The 20835-nt window shown below is 36.6% G+C and overlaps 3 protein-coding genes and 1 long non-coding RNA gene across 7 annotated transcripts; 1 reads left to right on the plus strand and 3 right to left on the minus strand.

Moving 5' to 3' along the window:
- Positions 1–19: 19 nt before the first annotated feature.
- LOC103865900 lies at positions 20–4991 on the minus strand. The gene is made up of 3 exons (XM_009143758.3): positions 1566–4991; positions 978–1475; positions 20–606 (listed from the first exon to the last, which is right to left on the minus strand). The coding sequence occupies exons 1-3, from the start codon at positions 1669–1671 to the stop codon at positions 86–88; spliced, it is 1125 nt and encodes a 374-aa protein (XP_009142006.1). The 5' UTR covers positions 1672–4991; the 3' UTR covers positions 20–85.
- A 405-nt stretch (positions 4992–5396) lies between these two features.
- Positions 5397–8544, minus strand: LOC103853651. Of its 2 annotated transcripts, XR_004457323.1 has the most exons (3): positions 8457–8544; positions 7871–7989; positions 5397–7791 (listed from the first exon to the last, which is right to left on the minus strand). It is a non-coding gene; the product is annotated as an uncharacterized LOC103853651 (long non-coding RNA). The 2 variants fall into 2 exon arrangements; XR_004457322.1 differs by having other exon boundaries at positions 5397–7989.
- An 874-nt stretch (positions 8545–9418) lies between these two features.
- On the plus strand, positions 9419–13922 carry LOC103865902 (leucine-rich repeat receptor-like tyrosine-protein kinase PXC3). Its single transcript, XM_009143759.3, has 2 exons — positions 9419–13395; positions 13468–13922. Exons 1-2 carry the CDS (start codon positions 11058–11060, stop codon positions 13794–13796), a joined length of 2667 nt encoding a protein of 888 aa, XP_009142007.2. The 5' UTR covers positions 9419–11057; the 3' UTR covers positions 13797–13922.
- Positions 13923–13943: 21 nt separating this feature from the next.
- On the minus strand, positions 13944–20375 carry LOC103865904 (protein SEMI-ROLLED LEAF 2). 3 transcript variants are annotated; one of them, XM_009143764.3, is made up of 20 exons: positions 20122–20375; positions 19749–20007; positions 19318–19392; positions 19002–19117; positions 18697–18811; positions 18442–18570; positions 18295–18342; positions 17784–17968; positions 17506–17702; positions 17137–17429; positions 16908–17057; positions 16390–16809; positions 16098–16247; positions 15875–15950; positions 15550–15677; positions 15214–15411; positions 15000–15134; positions 14801–14926; positions 14489–14728; positions 13944–14401 (listed from the first exon to the last, which is right to left on the minus strand). In XM_009143764.3, the coding sequence occupies exons 2-20, from the start codon at positions 19893–19895 to the stop codon at positions 14210–14212; spliced, it is 3120 nt and encodes a 1039-aa protein (XP_009142012.1). In that variant the 5' UTR covers positions 19896–20007; positions 20122–20375; the 3' UTR covers positions 13944–14209. The 3 variants fall into 3 exon arrangements, with proteins under 3 accessions (XP_009142012.1, XP_018514069.1, XP_009142011.1); XM_018658553.2 differs by having other exon boundaries at positions 13961–14401; positions 14801–14935; positions 19749–20001; XM_009143763.3 differs by having other exon boundaries at positions 13961–14401; positions 14801–14935.
- Positions 20376–20835: the final 460 nt, after the last annotated feature.

Below are 20835 nucleotides of genomic sequence, written 5' to 3' on the forward strand. Positions count from 1 at the left end.
ATAAAAGTGCATGTGACTCAATAAAAAACGGTTTTTTTATTGTAACATTCAGTATGAATATAATCAAGAAGGACCCTTCAAATTATTAATGAGCCGGAAGTACAATAACACTATCAAGAACAGGTCCACAAAGATGGCCGAAGTCATGAAGCTTAGTATGATAAAACGCACTGTAAAAAGTCAACCTAGTACGGTTTGAATCGGCAACAAACTTAAAATGTCCTGTTTTGTAAGCTCCTTTACCTTCTGACACGAAAGGAAGCTTGAACGGTTGTTTTCCCGCAAACGCCTCCACCATCATCGACCCGTGGCAGCCGTTTTGAGCGTCTCCCACCGTGAAAGAGAGCATATATGCCTTTCCGGCGACGGTACGTATGATCTGAGCGATTGCACTTTCTCTTCCGGCAACGAGCTCGACGGCTGCAAGTCCAAACGGAACCTTGTAATGACGTTCATCGATGTACTTCACCGGCTTGAGGGACTCGATGATCCATCCCGGAAGTGGAGAGATGATGTCTTGGATCTTTGCCGGAATCAAGATTCCGGTAGAGTAGTTAGTGAATATGTGTGGACCAATCTCGAACCCTCCGTTTTTCACCAAGTTTCCTATGATTATTTACGTGAGGATAAAGAAACAAAGTTACAGGGTGAAGTTGAAACATCAAGCCGAAATAAGGACCAAAAAAGAAAGTAACAAAACTTCACACTGTTCAAAACTAATGATTAATAACTCTCTCTCTGTATTATATTATAGCATGCTTCGGTTAAAAATACATGAATTAAAAAAATTACTCTTAAAATTAATAATACAAATTTAATGTGAATTAACCAATCATATAACTAATATAGTAAAATATTATTGGTGAATCAATTTTTAATAAATTTAAAATTATCGTAAACTATAAAAATATTTTATATTTTAAGACCAATTTTTCTATAAAACATCTCACATTGAAGTATTAATATATTATTTTTACCTCGGTTATACTGGAGAGGAAGAATCTCTTTGATAGCGACAACATCTACCAGGGGTCCACACGTACGGTCTTCTTGAACACCAGGGTTATGGAAAGTGACTCTAACCACATCGGACATTGCCCTAAAAGCCCAAGCATAAGTGTCGCCACCGTCGGAGCTAAAGACCGTCTGGATGGGAAGCTCATTGGCCTGACCAGGCACAGAGACTTTGATGTTCTCATCCTGAGCACAACTCTTCGTGGCTCCGAACGTTAGAGAGTAGACCAAACCTCGCTTTACTCTCACATCTTGAGAGATGGATGCTAAGCTTCCTAGTCTAACCGCGTGGACCCCACGTGGGACCGGAAAATAGAATCCTCCGGGCTGTGGTCCGCCGGAGACTAACTCCACATGGCCGGAGATTTGCCAGTGAGGGAGAGAGTTTGTGCCGATTATTTGTCGGCCCTTCATGTTTGATTTGAGAGGGATGTGCTCAAAGTTGCCATTTGGGAGAAGCCCTATATAAGTAGAAACCATTGACATATTTACAAACTAATGTTTTGATTTATCGTAATAGCTAGTGAATATGAAAAATGTGATTTTCTTACCATCTAGATGAGGAGTTCGACGTGGTCGGACACCCCGGTTGTGACTGTGAGAGCCATGGCATAGAGAGAGGAGGAGGAGAAAGCAAAGAGAGTGATAAAGAGACATTTTTAAGTTAAGATCACCACTCTTATTGATTAGCTCACTTATATCAAGAAGGACCGTGTAGCCTATATATAGGGTTAGGTAACACTAACACATAATAAATTAGTAAATAGGAGAAAGATGATGAAGCTTCATGTACATTTTAGGAAGTATAGAATAAAATTGTTTATTTTAAAAATAGAATAATAATTTTCATCTTTTAACCAGACGTATAATATAAGAGATGCGAACACAAACTAGGGCCACGTTGAAGACCGCACCTTACGAGCCGCATTGTGTGACTCATTGTCTGTCATGTTATCTCGATCGGGTTTCCAACATCGAATATTGCTAACTTAAAAAAAAAAAAAAAAAAGAATATTGCTAACTTTTCAAATGTGAATTATATCATCATGATCTGAAATATGACGCTGAAAAATATGCGACGAACCTTCCAAACAAGAATTTATTACACATCGGATATATATATTTAAGCTGAATATTAGTGATGTGATCAAAGAAAAAACATCTACACAAGGTTCAATCGTTTAACATGTTAGATGAATTGTGCGCTTTCTTGTTCTCTTTAATAATGAAACATTGTGAAGTAACAAAAGTGGAAGAAAACAAGAAAAAAAAACACTTAATTACTTCAACTACTTGGACAAACCTGAATGATCTTACCTTTTTATATTCACGAACTATTAATTAACCATTTTCTCAAAGAAAAAATATTACTTAATCCAACCGACACAAAATACTTTCATGCAACATAAACCATAAGCCATAAATACAATGTATCAGTGAGTCCTGCATCCAATTGATGGAGCTAAAATATTGTATATTTTAATAAGAAAAAATGTTACGATCAAATGACGCTGAAGTCGGTTTAGCTATTAGATCTGTAAATGCACCATGAACTGTTAATCCATTGAATCATACGTTAGCATAGTCAACTTTTTGGTTCCTTTTTCTGCAATCGACGTAGTAAATTTGTTTTGTTTAATTAAGATTTCACGTTAAAATTCTATAAGGAATGTTAACGTTTAAACAAAGAAAACAGTGGACGAGATTTACAATTAATTGTGCCATGTGTGTGTTCATATGAAAGGGAACTCCACAAGTCCACATCTGGTCTCCGCTGATTAATCATCGCCATGATTTGCTCGCTAAGTCAAACTAATTTACGCCCAAACATTAAAGCAAATACCAAACCGATCCACCTTTGAAAAATATTCAACGTTCAAAAATCTAAACTAAATTAACCAATACCAAAAGTCAAAACTGAACATCGCGAATTTTAACGATGTTCGGCGTATCTACTGACCTTATAATTATGTAGGTGAAAATTTAATGAGTTACATCTTGGATTGGAATTGGAGGGAAAAACAACATAAGATTTATTGATCAATAAGCTTCAAAAACGTCTCCCTTCTGCATGACTGCATCCAGTGACTCAATCATCATCGTGGAGGAAATGATCAACTAAGAGGAAAAAAAAGGTTTGCTGTTTTTAGTTAGTCTAATCATATAATTTATCTACAAACAACCTTGTATTTTAGGGACTGCTCTTGTAACCACAAAAGCCCATTTGAACTGGAAATAGTTCCATAGCAGGCCCATATGATATATAGTCCAGCTCAGTTAGGCCCAAACCAGGAGCCATGATTCTAGTTTGGAAATAGAATTTGTTTTTTTTTTTGTATTATTATGCTGAAAACTGAAAATTGATATAAGAAAAGCAAAAGAAATGTCGATGAATGCTTAAAATAAGAGGGACAGACCATGATCCAAAGGTCATGATATGTGTCCGATAAAGCGAGAGCTAAAGTCTCAATCAACATTACTGCCAAAGATATATTTGTGTGACATTTTTCTAATCACTTTCTTTATGAAAAAAGGAATAGAAAAAGTTGTATAAAAAGATAGAAAATAAACAACAAAAAGTGGGGATAGCTTTGCTTCAACCTTCCACATGTCCCATTTGGTACACTACACGATGGACAGCCGAGTTATGTCCTTTCACATTTCCTTTCATTTTTGTATTTCTTATATACGTTTTTGAGAAAAGAGTATATTTCTTACATATTTATACTGTTGCTCAAAAAAATTTATACTGTACATGAGTACATCATTTTAACTGATATAATCCTGTAAACCTTCACAAATATGAACGTTAACATTATATGGAAAAACATTATAAAGTTACACTAACTATATGTGAACAAAGAAAATAAGGGTACTGAAGTGATCACCACAGTTTCGCAAAATATTAATTAAATCGTACAGTTTGTTAGCTAAAGTTGGTGATTAATAATTATAATATAAAGTTTTTGGTACGACATACCACAAATCCGTAATGATGAGAGCATAAATCTCGCCTTAATCTTCGTTTTAAGAATCCGAAAGCAAAGTTATAAATTGCAGTTTGAAAAATGATTACGCAGAAAGTTAGTTTGATAGGTAAAGCATTCATATGGTAATGACTTAGTTCTCACTGTAATCATTGGTTAACATTTTATTTTGTTGTTAACTGATGAAACTTTGAAACAACTAATTTGACTTTTAAGAATAGCTTATCTTCACGAGTTTAAAGCAACGAGGTGTTTGCATCATTATGTCTTCTCTTTTTCTTCCTGCTCTTCTTATGATTTGCCTGATACCTATTAATACTAATCAGATAATAAAATGTACGGGAAATTCAGTGAAATATGAAGGAAGATTTAATCCCAATTACACTGACAAAAAACATCAAAAGGCAAACCAAATGTTAAATAAGAAACTGAGTTTACATTGTAAAACAATATTGAAAAAGAAGGAAATAAAAAAAGTCCAAACAAAAACTTGAATATACAAAATAGTGACATAATTTATTCAAAACTATTTTATACCATTAAAAACATTTAGAAACACTTTTTTAATATCAAGAGGTTTGGACCGAAACCCGTAATCCTTCATAATTCCGAAATCATAGCATGTTATATTAATTTTATCCCAGTGATCACTCGAACTCGGACTGACACAACATTGAGAAATATTAGTTAAACTAGAATCAATTTTTTTGGTAATCAAATCAACGTCTTTTTTTTTTGCTAACTACTGTTCTCATAAGTGACCTCGAAGAATGTTTTATATTAAGAGAAATTGACCAAATCCAAAAGAAGAGTTCAACATTTTTTTGGTTGCCATGAGTTGTGTAAATTCATACCAAAACTAAACCAAGGAAGGTTTATAATTGAATATGTTTTGGAATTAAGTAAAGTCTTATAGAGATTTGAGAAAACAAAACTTCCTATTGTCATTATGAAATCAAAATAAAATAATAAACGATGGGACGGGGGTGAGTGGTGGTGGTCGAGGTAGACAAAGTTGGGTCCTACAATTTTGCCTAACCGTAAGAGCCACTTTCCTTTTGTACCCATCCCGTGAGTGACCCCCACACACTCTTTCTCGTTCTATTATATGAGTTCTCAATCTTTTGTTTGATCTTCAATACAATTCTGAAATTAAACCTATCATGTACAGGGAGTCGACATTACTAGCTACTAGGTCCCTTCCCGGGCTACGCCCGGATTAATTATTTATAAACCTTAATTTATGAAGAATATTGTAGAACTTTCATGTGAACATATTACTCTTTTTACTGGGTGAATGTTACATATAATTTTTTCTTGCATTTTTATGTAACAAAAATATATATATTTTTAGTTTTCTAAAATACCAAAACTAAGTTATGAATACATAAATAGTCCGGATGATGTTGAGAAGTTGTTATTAGTTGTATTTCTTTGATTATTATCTCATGAGTTGTAGATGGAGTAATTTCTTTGTTGTTGATAGAATAATTTCTTTGTTGTTGATTTATTTTTATTTTTTTCTCTTGCTACTTCTTTTGATATCATATATGATATAATATCAAATTTTAGTTTTTTTTCATTTTTGATTGAAATTTTGAATAATCTATATTATTTCTGATGAAATGGATTCTTTTTAATAGTGTCGTGAAAATTACTAAACAAATATAATATATATCATATACTCAAGCATACATAGAAATATTTTTACTTTACCATTGTTCACACTCTTAAAATAAGAAAATTATAAATGTTTCGTCTTAAATTTTTGATTAACTATTCACTGATTACATTATTATTATTTAACGTGTTGAGCTTTTTTTATATATGGGTTGAAAATATGTCCCCTTATATTTATTTGATCAAATTTTTGCATCCAAAATATTATTGATACTTTATATATTGTAAATAACTAAATATATGAAATTAATATTTTAGTAATATATGTGTTGATTTAGAAGGGGGATCAAATGTATTTTAACTAACTTAGAAACGGTATAGGTTTAAATGTTCAGTGATTAGTACTCATAATATCATATTTTTTAGAAAATGTCATTTGATTGAAAATAGTAAAATACTTTTCTTTTTGAAACTATAATAGTAAAATACTTGGTTAGTAATAAGTTTGTAAGACTTGTAGTTTCTTTTTCTATTTCGTTAACATAACATTTCCCTTAAGTACAACAAAACTTGTATTATAACAACCAACTTTTAGTTTGGATTTTTGGTAAAAGATTGTCGAGGATCCATGTGAGATTAGCACACTCATCGAACCAAGAAAGGAATTCTTATATTGATCAAAGAGTACTATTACCTTTCTTCACAGTTTCACTTTTGTCTTTCTAGTGACTGGATCAAAAATATTGAATCAATATATAATACCAAGAATAATATTTGTACCAGTTGACTTTCAGTTATAACAATATATCAAACATCAAAACATGAGGAATGGCTTAGACATATATCTACAGCAGGAACTCCAAAACACAATGAATTATTATAATCTGGAATCAATGGTGGCAATGTGTATAGAAATTAACCATAGAACAAAGAGTTGCGTGGACACTAAATTGAAGAAACCGAAGAAAAAAAAACAAAGCAAGGAATCACACCTCTGATCATGTTTCCGCAGCTTCAGGGGATTCATAAGAGCCTGTGTTACTTGCTCTGCTAGCCAAATCCGGAAAAGAGACAGCAACCAAGAATGAAAATGTTAAGCAACAAAGCAAGCTGTAACATTATTTGTGCTATAACATTACATTCATTTGTTTCTGAACAGTTCTTGATCTCTTTTTTGGTCTTCGAGGAGGTTATCAAGTGAAAACGTTATGCTTCACCTTGTCAAAACGGTTCACAGATTTCCAAAAGTAAAAGCTAATGTGAAACTCACCATTGTTATCTCATGTAGACAATACAGTGCCAAAGTATTTTGACGAAGGTTATTCTGTTTTGGTTCCTGATGTAGATAGAAACATTCAATATTAGGGTATAGAGAAAGATACAGTTCACAAACTGAAAGGAACAACAAACCAAGCAAACAGATCAGCGAAGAACCAATAAAACACAAACATGAAGAAGACAAAGTGCTGGTTAAAAAAATGACAAAGTTCAAAAACAACTGAGACTTTGAATAAATATCAAAACTCAGACGATCAATCTGCGGTGTAGCCGGCTTCAAATTAATTTTGTTTTTGAATTACAAACTCTGAAACGGATAAAAAAGAAACAAAGAACAAAAAAAAAATGATCTCTCTTTGTGTGAGGAACAATAACACAAAAAAAGGAAAGACCTTATAGTTGAGAAGATTGAACCGATGAATTTGATGGATATAACATACCTTTTTATAGTTGAGGTAATCTCCAGGATTCAGAGAAATGAAGTAATGGTATATGCATTCAATGATGGATTGCGTGAGGAGTGGAGAATAATGATTCAGTGTACTTTGTAACGTTTCTAGCATTGTACTTGGTGAAAGTTTTGGAGGATGTGTCATATCCAGCGTCAGCACCAAATGACTGGTGTATCTAGAGTGGCTGTTACATCGATCAATGGGTTCTGCTTCAAAGCTGCGGTACGGAGACTGCTGCATGGTCATGGAAGTACTGGACCTCAAGTTGTTAACAGATTTCATAAGTTGATGGTATCAATCTCAAAACCACTGAAATGCATACACAAAAGGGTTATTACTATTATTTTTTAAACCTTGCCAGAACTGTTGTCAGGGACTTTGAAAGAGACGATGGCTTTTGTCGACGGGAGGATCTCAGTGAATGTAACCGTTGTCAAAACCTGCCAAGCAAAGATTAAGTGAGAAATTAGTGACGGTGTTTTACAAATGTTTACTTACTAATAGTGAACCAAGTCGCACCGTCACTATCCTCAGGCTTGAGAACAATTGAGTAGCCACCTTTAGCAACTTAATCTTGTGTTGTCTTCAAGTGAGCAAGAAAAGGATCAAGTAACCTTGTAGCTATCTTCCTAGGATTTCTATCAGATGTTACCAACAGAGACACATGGTGACAAAAGTTAGCGATTTAACAGTCACTGTCACAAAGCTTAACTAAACATTATGGGATCAATAGCCATTTTAAGGCTTCTATTCTTATCAAGAAACATAAAAATGCAATCTTTTGACTTTTACATAACAATATTTTCAGAAAAGTTACAGTTTCAAACACAAAGTTGAGCATCCGATGTTTGTAACTAAACAATTTTGATCAATTACAACTAAAGAGAAAGAAGTTATTTTACCAGGTTTGAGTGTAAGTGAACTGAAATGCAACCAAATAAACTTATAAAGTCAGTGAGAAGATTTCATCGCAAATCTTGAAACTTTTCAGATTCCAGATCATCGGAAGAATAACCCACAAAGCGAAAATAAGAAAGAAACAAACATTGCAGAAATAGATGGTTCAGCTATGAGGAGAGGAGAATAACAGAATGGATATACATACCATGATTCGACCTGCTTCAGAGACTGTTGTTTGACCGAACTGGATTCACTGGTAACGCAGCTCCGCTTCTACCAAGCCTGCAGATACATCACTGAAGAATTGGGTGATGGCTATGGTGAATTAGCTGAACCAATAGTAAGCGTATAGAGTCTGAGGGAATCAAATAATCTCATCATAGTTACGGGTCTATACCTGTAAGCATGCCTCTCTCGCCGTGATGTATTTGTCATGTATGATGGTGGAGCATAGAATCAGAGGATATGTTTATATATTGTGAAAAAGGGAGTTGGAACCTGAAGAAAGGCAGACATGAACATATGAAAGGCATGTGTGTTCGTTCGATCTAGAAATTCGGCATTGCCAATGGCTACGGAAGACTTTTTGGTGGATTACCATCCATTGGGAGGAATGTTATAGAAATTGAGAGGAAGGAAGGTGAAAGGAAGACATAAGTGGGATTTCTGGAGGATTCATTGATCAATTATGGAGTAGTGTGCTGATTGATCGACGAACCGTTGAGGAAGATGAAACGATGAATCTTTCAAAAAAAAAAAAAAGATGAAACGATGAAGAGAGGATGTCGAAGAAATGATCAAGATCTGCGTTTTAAGGATTCTGGTGTATTGGGCTACTGGACCAAAATATCATATATACTAATTAATAACAAAACATGTGCATTAATAACTAATATAGCCTAACAATGTTGTGGGCTTACGGATCAGCAACAAAATCAGCCCAATTAGAGTGTGACATGGCAAAAATAATGAATTCTGATTGGTTGATTATAATTAATCTGAGGAGCAATGTGGGAGCTTTATATGTTCCTTTTAGTATAGGATAGATTCTACAGTTTCTCTTTGTTTTTTTCTTTTAGCATTTGACTTAGAGAAATTGTAATATATATATTAGTGCGGTGAAGATATGCTGAAGACCAGTTACAAAAAAAAAAGATGCTGAAGACATTCTTCCACAACAACACTCAACTAACACGATCAAAACAACCACCAAACCGGTTAAATGAATCATATTCCAAATTTGAGTATGACATAGATTCAGAATCAAATTTCAACATATCCCAAACTTTTAATAAATATATAAATCATAAATCCAAACTTCATACATATATGTGTCTCTGTTTAAATGAATATTCGAAACCTCCAAAAAATGTTGTAGCATATTTTTCGATCTTATTTTTTCACTTGACATAACTATATTATCATGGAACATTGGTTTCATTCTTACAAGATAATATAACCATTAATACTATTCAAAAGACTTTAATATCGATGTTCGGGCCGGATATTTGGGAAAACATGTCTTGTACCATGTTTTGACAAATCGTTTATTACATAGAGCAACTCACAAAATTATTACTAATTTTTATAAATTCGGAAAACCAATCATATCCATTCATATTAATCTATAGTAGTATTATATTCATGAATGTCAACAAAGTTGGTAACTTCAAACATCGATAGTGGTTAAAGTAATCAGCAAAACATGACAGGAAAGTAGATTCCCAGTGGCAAAAGTGTTTGCTGCATGTCGAGCGTAGATGTTCAAAAACAAAAGAATAGAAAACATAGCCTATAAATACTATCTACGAAATACGAATAGGAGAAATATTATAAACTGGAGATTTTCTGTTTAAGTGTAATGAATATAAAGTATAGGTTTTGTAAAACCAATTTCCTTGTTCAAAATAACTATCTATTTTCTGTTTGATTTTACGTCATAAAAGGCATTATGTCGTGCTATACATTTTTTATAACAAGTTTTTATGTTGTGGATACGACGTAAAAACCATTTCCACATTTGGATTTAAAATAAAATTTGGGGGAAAATCTTCATTTGCTATACATTGGGATAATAAAAATATATCTGAAAGAAGGCAATCAAAAAGATTATAAATTAGGAAAAAAAATCTTTTACTGTTGTGGTATTGAACATTGTGACAGAATGGTTCAGAAAAACGTCAGAAGAAAAGAATTATCAAAACGTACACAGTACATTTTTTTCTTTAATCTTTTTGAAAAATTCTTTATCTCAAAAAGTAAAAAATTGTGTCAGATATATTTATGCGCTTTCATCCATTCATTCATCACTTGCACTGTCTCGTGAAAAAAAAATAAAAACTTTATATCAAAAGAAATCAATCTAATACTAAATTTTAAATAATTAAACATAGATAAATAAGAAAATATATTCCCTCCTTCCCAAGTGCGTTTGCTTTGGTGGATTCTCTCTCTTCTCTCTCTCTGTCTCTGAAGTGAGGATCTTTGTTTGGTTCTGCAATCATAATTTTCGTGATAATTATAAAAAAACATGAAATGCATTTTGTTCTCTCTTAACTCTATGATCAGTCTTTGCTCTCTGATGGATGTTTCCTTTCTCTCATCTCCCTAAAAACATGGGCTTTGCTCTCTCTCTCTTGTCTCCAAACCACACTCAAAAGCACTTCTTTTTCTTACAAATCTGACATGGGTTTTGTCCGAAAACAGCTAAAGACAGTTCCTTTGACTCAAAAACCAAAGCTTTAATGGCGAAAAGATCAAAACTTTGAACAACACTCTTGTGTGTGATTGATTTCAATTCTAAAAAATGGCGTTCTGGTTCTTGTCAGCTCTTCTGATTGTTGGGTTCTTATCAAAATCTAATCTTGGCGAAGCTCAGCTAAGCGATGAAGCCGCATTGTTAGCTATTCACAGAGAGCTTAGTGTTCCTGGATGGAGTGGCAACGGGACAGACTATTGTAACTGGGTTAGGCTCAAGTGTGGTGCCAACAACTCGTTCGTCGAAATGCTTGACCTCTCAGGGCTTCATCTCAAAGGTAACGCCACTCTAATCTCTGACCTCAGAAGCTTAAAGCATCTAGATCTCTCCGGTAACAGCTTCACCGGACCGGTTCCTGCTTCCTTTGGCGACTTGTCTGAGCTTGAGTTTCTTGATTTGTCTTTAAACCGTTTTGTCGGAAGAATCCCGGTTGAGTTTGGTAGCCTTAGAGGTCTTAAGTCACTCAATGTTTCTAATAACTTGCTTGTGGGAGAGATACCTGATGAGCTTATGGTGTTAGAGAGGTTAGAGGAGTTTCAAGTCTCTGGAAACGGTTTAAACGGTACCATACCTCAATGGATAGGGAATCTGAGTAATCTAAGAGTGTTTACAGCTTATGAGAATGAGTTGGTTGGTGAGATACCTAAAGGGTTAGGTTTGGTTTCTGAGCTGGAGCTGTTGAATCTTCACTCAAACAAGCTTGAAGGGAAGATTCCAAAGGGGGTTTTTGAGAAAGGGAAGCTTCAAGTTTTGGTCTTGACGCAGAATAGATTCACCGGTGAGATACCTGAAGAGGTGGGAATCTGCAGCAGCCTCTCCAGCGTTAGAATTGGGAACAACGAGCTTGTGGGAGCCATTCCGAGGACTATTGGTAACGTTAGTGGACTTACTTACTTTGAAGCAGACAATAACAGTCTCTCAGGTGAGATTGTTGGAGAGTTCTCAAAGTGTTCTAACCTCACTCTGCTGAATCTAGCAGCTAATGGCTTTGCTGGAGCCATCCCAGCAGAGCTTGGTAAGCTCATGAGTCTTCAAGAGCTGATTCTCTCTGGTAATAGTCTCTTTGGTGAAGTCCCTAAAACGTTTCTTGGGTTAGGAAACCTCAACAAGCTTGATTTGAGTAACAACAGACTCAACGGCACCATTCCCAAGGAGCTTTGCAGCATGCCGAGGCTTCAGTATCTGCTCCTTGATCAGAATTCTATTAGAGGAGACATCCCACATGAGATTGGAAACTGTGTGAAGCTCCTTGAGCTTCAGCTGGGTCGAAACTACTTGACTGGAACCATTCCTCCAGAGATTGGTCGGATGAGGAGTCTGCAGATAGCGCTTAACTTGAGTTTCAACCATCTTCATGGACCATTGCCTTCAGAGCTAGGAAGGCTGGACAAGCTCGTGTCGTTGGATGTCTCTAACAACATGCTCACAGGAACCATACCGCAACAGCTAAAAGGTATGATGAGTTTGTTTGAGGTTAATTTCTCGAACAACCTCTTGAGTGGACCAGTGCCTGTCTTTGTTCCGTTCCAAAAGTCTCCAAACTCGAGCTTTTCGGGGAACAAAGAGCTTTGTGGAGCGCCGTTGAGCTCTTCCTGTGGATATTCTTATGAACATTTGAGGTACAATCACAGAGTCTCCTACAGGATTGTGCTTGCAGTGATTGGTTCGGGTGTTGCCGTCTTTGTATCAGTCTCCGTGGTGGTTCTTCTCTTCATGATGAGGGAGAAACAAGAGAAAGCAGCTGCGAAAAATGTCGATGTTGAAGATAACATCGAAGATGAGCAGCCGGAGATTATAGCCGGCAGTGTCTTTATTGAGAATCTTAAACAAGGGATTGATCTTGATGCAGTTGTGAAAGCAACTATGAAGGAGTCAAACAAACTCAGCACTGGAACTTTCAGTTCGGTTTATAAAGCCGTCATGCCTTCAGGGATGGTTCTCTCTGTGAAGAAACTCAAGTCTATGGACAGAGCTATAACTAATCATCAGAACAAGATGATCAGAGAACTCGAAAGACTCAGCAAGCTTTGTCATGACCATTTGGTTACACCGATTGGGTTTGTTATATATGAAGACGTTGCTCTCTTGTTGCATCAGCATTTATCTAATGGTAACTTAGCTCAGCTGATTCATGAGTCTGCTAAGAAGCCAGAGTACCAACCTGACTGGCCAATGAGACTGTCGATCGCCGTTGGTGTGGCAGAAGGCTTAGCGTTTCTCCACCATGTCGCCATTATTCACCTTGATGTTTCCTCTAGCAATGTATTGCTGGACTCTGGTTACAAACCTGTGCTTGGGGAAATCGAAATATCGAAGCTTTTGGATCCGTCCAGAGGCACTGCAAGTATTAGCTCAGTTGCTGGCTCCTTTGGCTACATTCCTCCAGGTATAATAAACTCTTTAGTTTTAGTTACCAATAACTTAAAAATCCAACATATTTTTATTTTTTTGTCCTCAGAGTATGCATATACAATGCAAGTGACTGCACCGGGGAATGTATACAGCTACGGAGTGGTCTTGCTAGAGATTCTAACCTCAAGAGCACCGGTGGAGGAAGAGTTTGGTGAAGGGGTAGATTTGGTGAAATGGGTACATGGAGCTTCAGGGAGAGGAGAGACACCGGAACAGATACTTGATGCCAAGCTTAGCACCGTGTCCTTTGCTTGGAGGAGAGAGATGCTTGCAGCTCTGAAAGTTGCATTGCTTTGCACAGACATCACACCTGCCAAAAGGCCAAAGATGAAGAAAGTAGTTGAGATGCTTCAAGAGGTTAAGCAAAGCAAATGAGAGTGAATATAATGATGCATAGTTCCCTTTGTTACATTCCTATGTGTTAGCTTCTCTTATGCGTATTAAATAGTCTTGTGATGAACTGCAATCTTTATCTGCTTATCTAATTGCACAAATTAGAAATTGGATCGTAGAAGAGTTCAGTGTACATATTGCTCAAACCTTTCAACAAAATCTTTCTTGTAGAATCAAATAATCTTAAAATTACAACACCATATGAAAACCAGATGGCCTCTTTGTACTTTATACACATCACACCAAGAAGAAACAAATAAATTGGATAAAGAATTAAGTGAAAAAGGAACAGAGAACCTCTACGAGACCATGTTCTCTTGTATGAAGAAACTAAAAAATGTAACTCAAGAGACTTAGAAACCAAAGCGACTCATGGTTTGGTTCTTCCCATATGATCAACACCCAGCAGCTTTAAGGAAGTTGTCGTAAGGGCTCGAGGCAGGTAGTTTATATGCTTCTGTGTTATCTTGGAGTTCTGAATAGCAATGTGTCTGAATAGTTCTCATTGGTGTTCTTGGCGACTTCATTCTCACTGGTGTTCTTGGCGATTTCATGTCAAATTCCTTCCCCAGTAGAGGGACTTCAACCTAAACAAGATTTTTAGTAGTCATTAATACAAAAATGATGATTAGAGAGTTAGCTTGGATTAGTTTCAAGACCATAAAGGCGTATACCTCGGTGTCAAATGCGGAATTGATCATAGGATGGAACGTTGCGATCTTGTTCTCTTCATCATGCTGCCGTGGAGAGCTGTTAACAGAACTCTCATGTCGTAGCTGAGAATTCAAAAGACTCGAGATCTTTTGTTGTTTTCCCATTAATAGATTCTCGCAATGAAGCGTCATTTCTTTGTATGAAGCGTCAGCTGCAGTGTGGAAGGAGATTCTACCCACTTGACGTGTTGTCTCTACGACCTTTCAACAAAACAAAAGAAACTAAAGTTAGTATTGAGGTGATGACTTTGTAATCTAATTTCTCGAACTTACAGATTCTAGAATTTGATTGACGCTCAGGAGGTCTGGGAGTTCAGCAACTGTTACAGGATTATTCGTTGTAACGGTTTCAGTGACATCTACAAAGTCTTGATCCTCATGAGAGAAGAGTGCTGCATCCTGAAGATACTAACCAAGGTTCAACACAATGTTCATCTCAAGTGGTATGTGAAGCAGAAGAGCTAGTAAGTACCTTTTGGGGTTTAACATCTCCGAAGTCAGTCTGAAAAGATTTCTGGGTTTCTTCTACAAAGCGAGTTCCGAGTGGACATGCATCATCCGGCATGAACTCAGTGAGCAGCTGCTCCCGCATTTTGTCCATTTCAGACTGAAAAACAGTTTACTTTGGTTACTAAGTGATTTACCAGCAGTTTAGTGGGGGAGATAGTGATGGAAAATCGGCTTACATTGCACATATCTTCTAAGCTTTTGACAATTTCATAGACGAGGGTTCCTCTGCTGTGTTCAGTGGAGATTGATATGTTTGAAAGAGTATCTAAAGCTGAAGCATCATCTTCTTGGCATCCATAAGCAACTGTCGGCAGCTGATCTGTACTTACAGCCTTCAACTTGTGATCTTCAACCAAGCTCAAGAATGGGTCAATCTGAATTAAGTAGAAGAGGAAGTTAAAGCAAAGTGGAAAATAGTTTTTGTGTCTCATGCCCATAGATTTTACCATTAAAATATAGAGAAATAAAAAATTAAGCTGTGGCAACATTTTCATCACAAATGATCAACGTACCATTGGTCCCTGAAGTGCTACTTTTGTGAAATCAGCCAGAGGAAAAAGATTGAATGCCTTTGCGGAAAACAGAACCATCGATGCAGCTAGAGTGAAGAGAGACCTTCGTCGCGATGGAGGAAGTGGTCCTGAAAATATGAACATCCCAAAAGATCTGAAGTAGAGTTTCAAAGTAAGACGGTAGCTTTTAAGAAGATGTTCAAACACAGCTCTTCCTCATTACATGGATAGTTACTTCAGCATATATCTAGTAAATTCAAAGAAACCAATAACTTGTTCTTTTCCTTTAATGTGGATAAAGGATCAAAAACATGTGGAAGCTCACCTCCTTCCATCAAAGAAATATCTCGTAAAGAAAGTGCCATTTGGAAACTTCGAATCAAAGCGTCGTGACTTGAATTCTGAAAATAAGTTATGATATGTTTGACAAAAGTTGTAAGCAAACAATTCATAAGAGATCGAATCAAATTAAGCTCACAGAGCTTAAGAAACAATAAGAACCACTCAAATGCAGAGGTAGCAGTTATTGATATGAAATAATATTTTACCTTAACACGAGAGAACAACAACACAAGACTGTAGGTGTTTGCAATCGCCTCATAATTGTCAGGTGTATTTGCAGGAGATATGGACTGCGCCCAGATTGATGAAAGCAAAAGACCTATCTGGTGACTACTTAGCCTTATATAAACAGCATCCTGAGGAGCATATAAGATGACAAATTAGAGAATGACTCACAGACATATAGGCCTCTAAGGTCACATTTAAGGTTAATTAGAAAATGCGCTACTCTTCTGATAAGTTATTTCACAAACATAAAAAAAAGTTGGAATAATGTACCAGATCAGAGTTTAAATGAGCCACAGAGTTATCTGCTACTGAGGTCACTGGTTGATTCCAAGTGCTATATGCTTGACTGTATGAAGCTTCCAATTTGTCGAGGATTGTCCCCCTATTGTTTACAGGTTCTTCCTCAGGCATTTCGTTTTTGCTCTGATCAGAAGTTAGAATTGACGAGAATTTATCCTTCCTCAGCTTCTCGAAAAGGGCTGCTGAGGAGGAAAAGACAGACGCAGTCCTTGAAAGTGAACGAGGAAGACCCATTCCTTTTTGAAGGTCAGTAGCGGTTGAGGAAGGACGTGGGCAGACTGAGGTTGGTACCAGCACCACAGAAAATATACGGTGGGCGCCAATCCGTGTTTTATGATCTGGATGGACCATAGCTTGAAGTAACTGATGGAATAAGGCCTCGGGAAAAGCCTGCAACAAAAAAGTAGTAAAAGCGGAGTTTCATCAGAATTAATCTTATCTATCAATGACAAGAGGAAGAATTATACTAGATGGTACTGAGAGGTTGCCTTGTTTTGATAAGACAGATTTGGTATAGAGGCTATAATTTGAGCAGAGCGAAAAACAGCAGCAATTGTGGTTCTTGCCACATCTGTGACAGCTGAGATATTCTCCAACATCATTGCCATAGAATCTAGAATTGGCCCAGCATCTCCGACCTTACAGAATTGATAGATCCGCCTCAGTATATATTGAAGAGAAAGAAGAAGATATAAAATTCACTCGATAATAATATACCTTTTTCGTCAACTGGACGAGGCACTTATCGAGAGCTACGCTAACCATTCTGTTACTGTTTGCTAGTTCAGGTCCCAGATTTGCTTCATCTAGAGAAGAATGCATGCATTTTCTCAGGTGCCTCATGATATCACTTATTGCGCTGACTATTGCTGCGGAGTGTTCAACTTTTGCATTTTCAGCAAGGGAGGTGGTAACCTCTAATATATTAAGCTGCATGCTTGGCTGCTTAAGCACACTTTTATGATCAAGGTGCTTAATTAACATGGACAGAAGAAAGTGTGTTCTTTGCCCTGCAAGATGGCAGAACTATTTCAGAACACTGATAATGCGGGAAGGGCTAAATGAAAAATATTGAGAGCGTAATACCAGATATTTCCATGAAATATTGCAGATCTCTTAAAACTGGGAATGCAATCGAATTTTCCGTTGACCATAGATACCCCTCGTCAAAGTAACGGAACAAAGACTCGAGTATACGTCTCATGGTTGTGGCCTCTTCACCTAGCTTGGCCATGTTGTGTAGGCAAACCTTGGACCAAAAGCTAGGGTCCAAGGAATCTTCCCTGAAGAAGAAAAGATACATTGAAGAGAGGGAAAGAATCCAAAAGTGCATACGTAAAAAGAACTGAGAGAGAAGAAATTACATTTTCACATTTAGTTCACCCTTTTCATTCACAACCGTTCTCCAAGAAGGAACATTTATATGGTAATCTGCATGAGCTACATGACCTTCATTTTTCAAGACTTCATCCACCCATTTTCTGCCACTATCAGAAGGATTTGTTGATTTTTTGGGGTGACCATAATTTTCGATGACTCCTGAGACAACCTGCCAAGCAAGTATTGAATTGATCAGTTAACAGAAATTAACATGTACTTTGTCAAATACAAAATTCTACCAGTGCCCCAAGACTCCTCAGTCCCCCAGTTCTACATGAGTTAACCTTTGGCCAAACTTAATATGGTATTTTAGCCTTCGGTCAAGAAATTTGGAAAGCAAATCTAACAGATTTTCCCTCCTTTGTCTATTTCTAGATACAACAAATCAACTACGTTCGATGCAGGAAAGGAGATCAGATATATAAGTAACTCGGAAACCTAAAAATATGTGTCAAAAACAAAAGAAACTAGTGCATGACCCTGAGATATACTTACGTTGTCAAAGTCGCTGGGAATATGAGAGTATTCACCCATCAGCCAAATCTAGAAATAGATAAAGACCAGAATGCATTAGAAGATACTTGTAAACTTACAATTTATAAGAATAGAATCTAGAGAGACATAACAGCATAACCGAATTACCATTGCTGAAAGGGCTTGAAGTCCTGCTGCACGCAGGCTCCGCGACCTGTCATCATCCCCACCTTCCAGTGCTAATTGGCACAGCTTTGGGAGAAAGCCTTCTAAGTTAAATAGGGAACTGCCGTCCTTCTGCAAAATTTGATAGCATCAATCAATCATGCCATATCAGTATTTCTTATGTCCTTAACTATTTTATCTGAAAGCACCCTCGCATGTGGCTACAAGAGAATTCTATCAAGCATGTAAGAAGCTGACCTGATTATTTACAAATTCGAAAAGAGACTGACATCCAACTATTTGCATTTCATCCTGTCGAGTTTGATCCAAAAGAGCTTGCACTGTCCTTAGAAAACCACTAGAATAAAGAGGCCTGAAAAAAAAGAACAATGACAAATTTATCAAGTCACCTAAACTGAACATGCCGAAAGACTCCTGCTGTCGTGATAGATTACAGTTTTCAAGCAAGCTTCTTGAGTTCACATGTTAAACCACAGAAGATCTTGGACACAAGATAGAATATGAGGTGTTTTGTAAAGAAAACTAAAGAAGGATGACCTCACATTTGCTCCTTACAAGTGACCAGAAGCTTTCTGTATATGCACATGACTATCTTCGCCGACTGAAAATTCTCATTCCTCAATTCCTTGTAACATCTTTGTTCGAGAGATTCTGATATCTGAAAAATCGTAAATTTCAGCAACAGAGACATACAATTTCGGAGAAAAGCAATCTGACTCCATATGCTATAACGAGTAGTCTGACTTAAATCTATGTACTAACCAAAACCAAAAGTCAAAGGAGTTGCTAATTTCCATACAAAGTTACTATCTTTTCAAAAATTTAAAGTGCCTAGACTTGACGTTGGATGAAATATACCTTAGGCATACGCACGGCATTCTTTGCAGCGTACTCACATAGCTTTCCAATCTTCCTGTCATTTGGGCCTTCCTCCTATCAGAAATGGTAAGTAGCGGGAAGTTACTAAACCAACCCACCAAGATAACCGAGAGGTAACCTCCCATTTTCTATTCTAGTGACTCAAAGAGAAATGAAAATCAGTTCAACAAAGAAAAGAGAGAAGCATGCAAGATTAAAAAGAAAAAAAGCCAAATTTATGCAACACAAGATAAAAAATAGAAACACATATTGCAGAACTAGTCACGATTTGATAATAAAAAATGTTACTTACACCCACAAAGAGCGCCTAATTTAACAAACTATGAGCATGGCAATGTAAGTCAAAGCAAGTAACTATAGAACTAGCAAACAACAAGTCTAATAGAAGAAGAGTGTGTAAATGACCAAACCTGATTGCGAGGGAAGATATCAGAAATGAGCTTCTTGTACCTCTTCACAGGCTGCCTAGACCTAGCACGAAACGCAGGGCAGAGAATGCAAAGGCTACCACACACAGGCAAAACTTGCCTCGAGATCACCCCCGACACTGCACTCATTCTTCTTCTTCAAAAGTATCTCCTCTCCTCCCCCTCTTGATCCACCGAACAAAGCCCTAGAGCTTCCTCGGTCAAGAAGGTACTCCTTCAAAACTCAATCGTTCGCCTGAAACTGAAGAATCACATTACTACTCTTCTAATCTATCAAACAATCCACAATCCACTACGAAGAATCATCTAATCCAGAGAAAATCAACGATTAAACAGCCCAGATTGATCAAATTACCTCGAATCAAAGCTCAAATCGGAGACTGAAAAAATTGATCGGAGAGAACTCGAATCCGTATCTCCGATTGTGTTCTCTGAGTAGAGTTTTACTCGCCGGATGATCCAGCAAGCTTCCAGCTAAATGATCTTCCTCTTCTTCTTCTTCTTCCTCAACGGCACGACGCGGGTTCCACCTTGTGCCGTTTCGTTACTCTCCTAATATCTTCTTTTCTTTTTTTAATTACTTTTTCTTCATAAGGGAAGTAATCTCAGCCGTCAGATGCGAATTACAGCTGGGGTTAGTTATTGCATTTTCTTCGCCAGCTCATAACATTTGCAAATAAAGCAAACGTAATCTTTTTAAAAAATTATTCTTTAATTAGTACTTAATTACTCGTATAGTGTATGTGTGCGCATGTTCTCGAGTATTTTAGAAAGTAAAATTTTTTCATTTTAGTGCACTGAATATTCTCGAAATTCGTGTACAGAGTCAATGGACTGATTCACTCTTCACTGAGTCAAATTAACTGATAGTATATTTGATTAAAAAAAAATAATCTTACGACAAGTTCACGTTGTCACAAATTAATTACGTTTTAATTGCACCGTTAAGTTAGCTGCCTGTCACTTCTTATTAACGCCGTTAAAATTGAATTCACGTGGGGTCGGTAATCTGTTTTTTTTACCGCGGGAGATTACGTAAGTGATGACGTCAGTTAACCAGAACAATTCG

The sequence above is a fragment of the Brassica rapa genome, chromosome A04 (genome assembly GCF_000309985.2).
Source record: "Brassica rapa cultivar Chiifu-401-42 chromosome A04, CAAS_Brap_v3.01, whole genome shotgun sequence".
In the NCBI taxonomy this organism is placed as follows: Eukaryota; Viridiplantae; Streptophyta; class Magnoliopsida; order Brassicales; family Brassicaceae; genus Brassica; species Brassica rapa.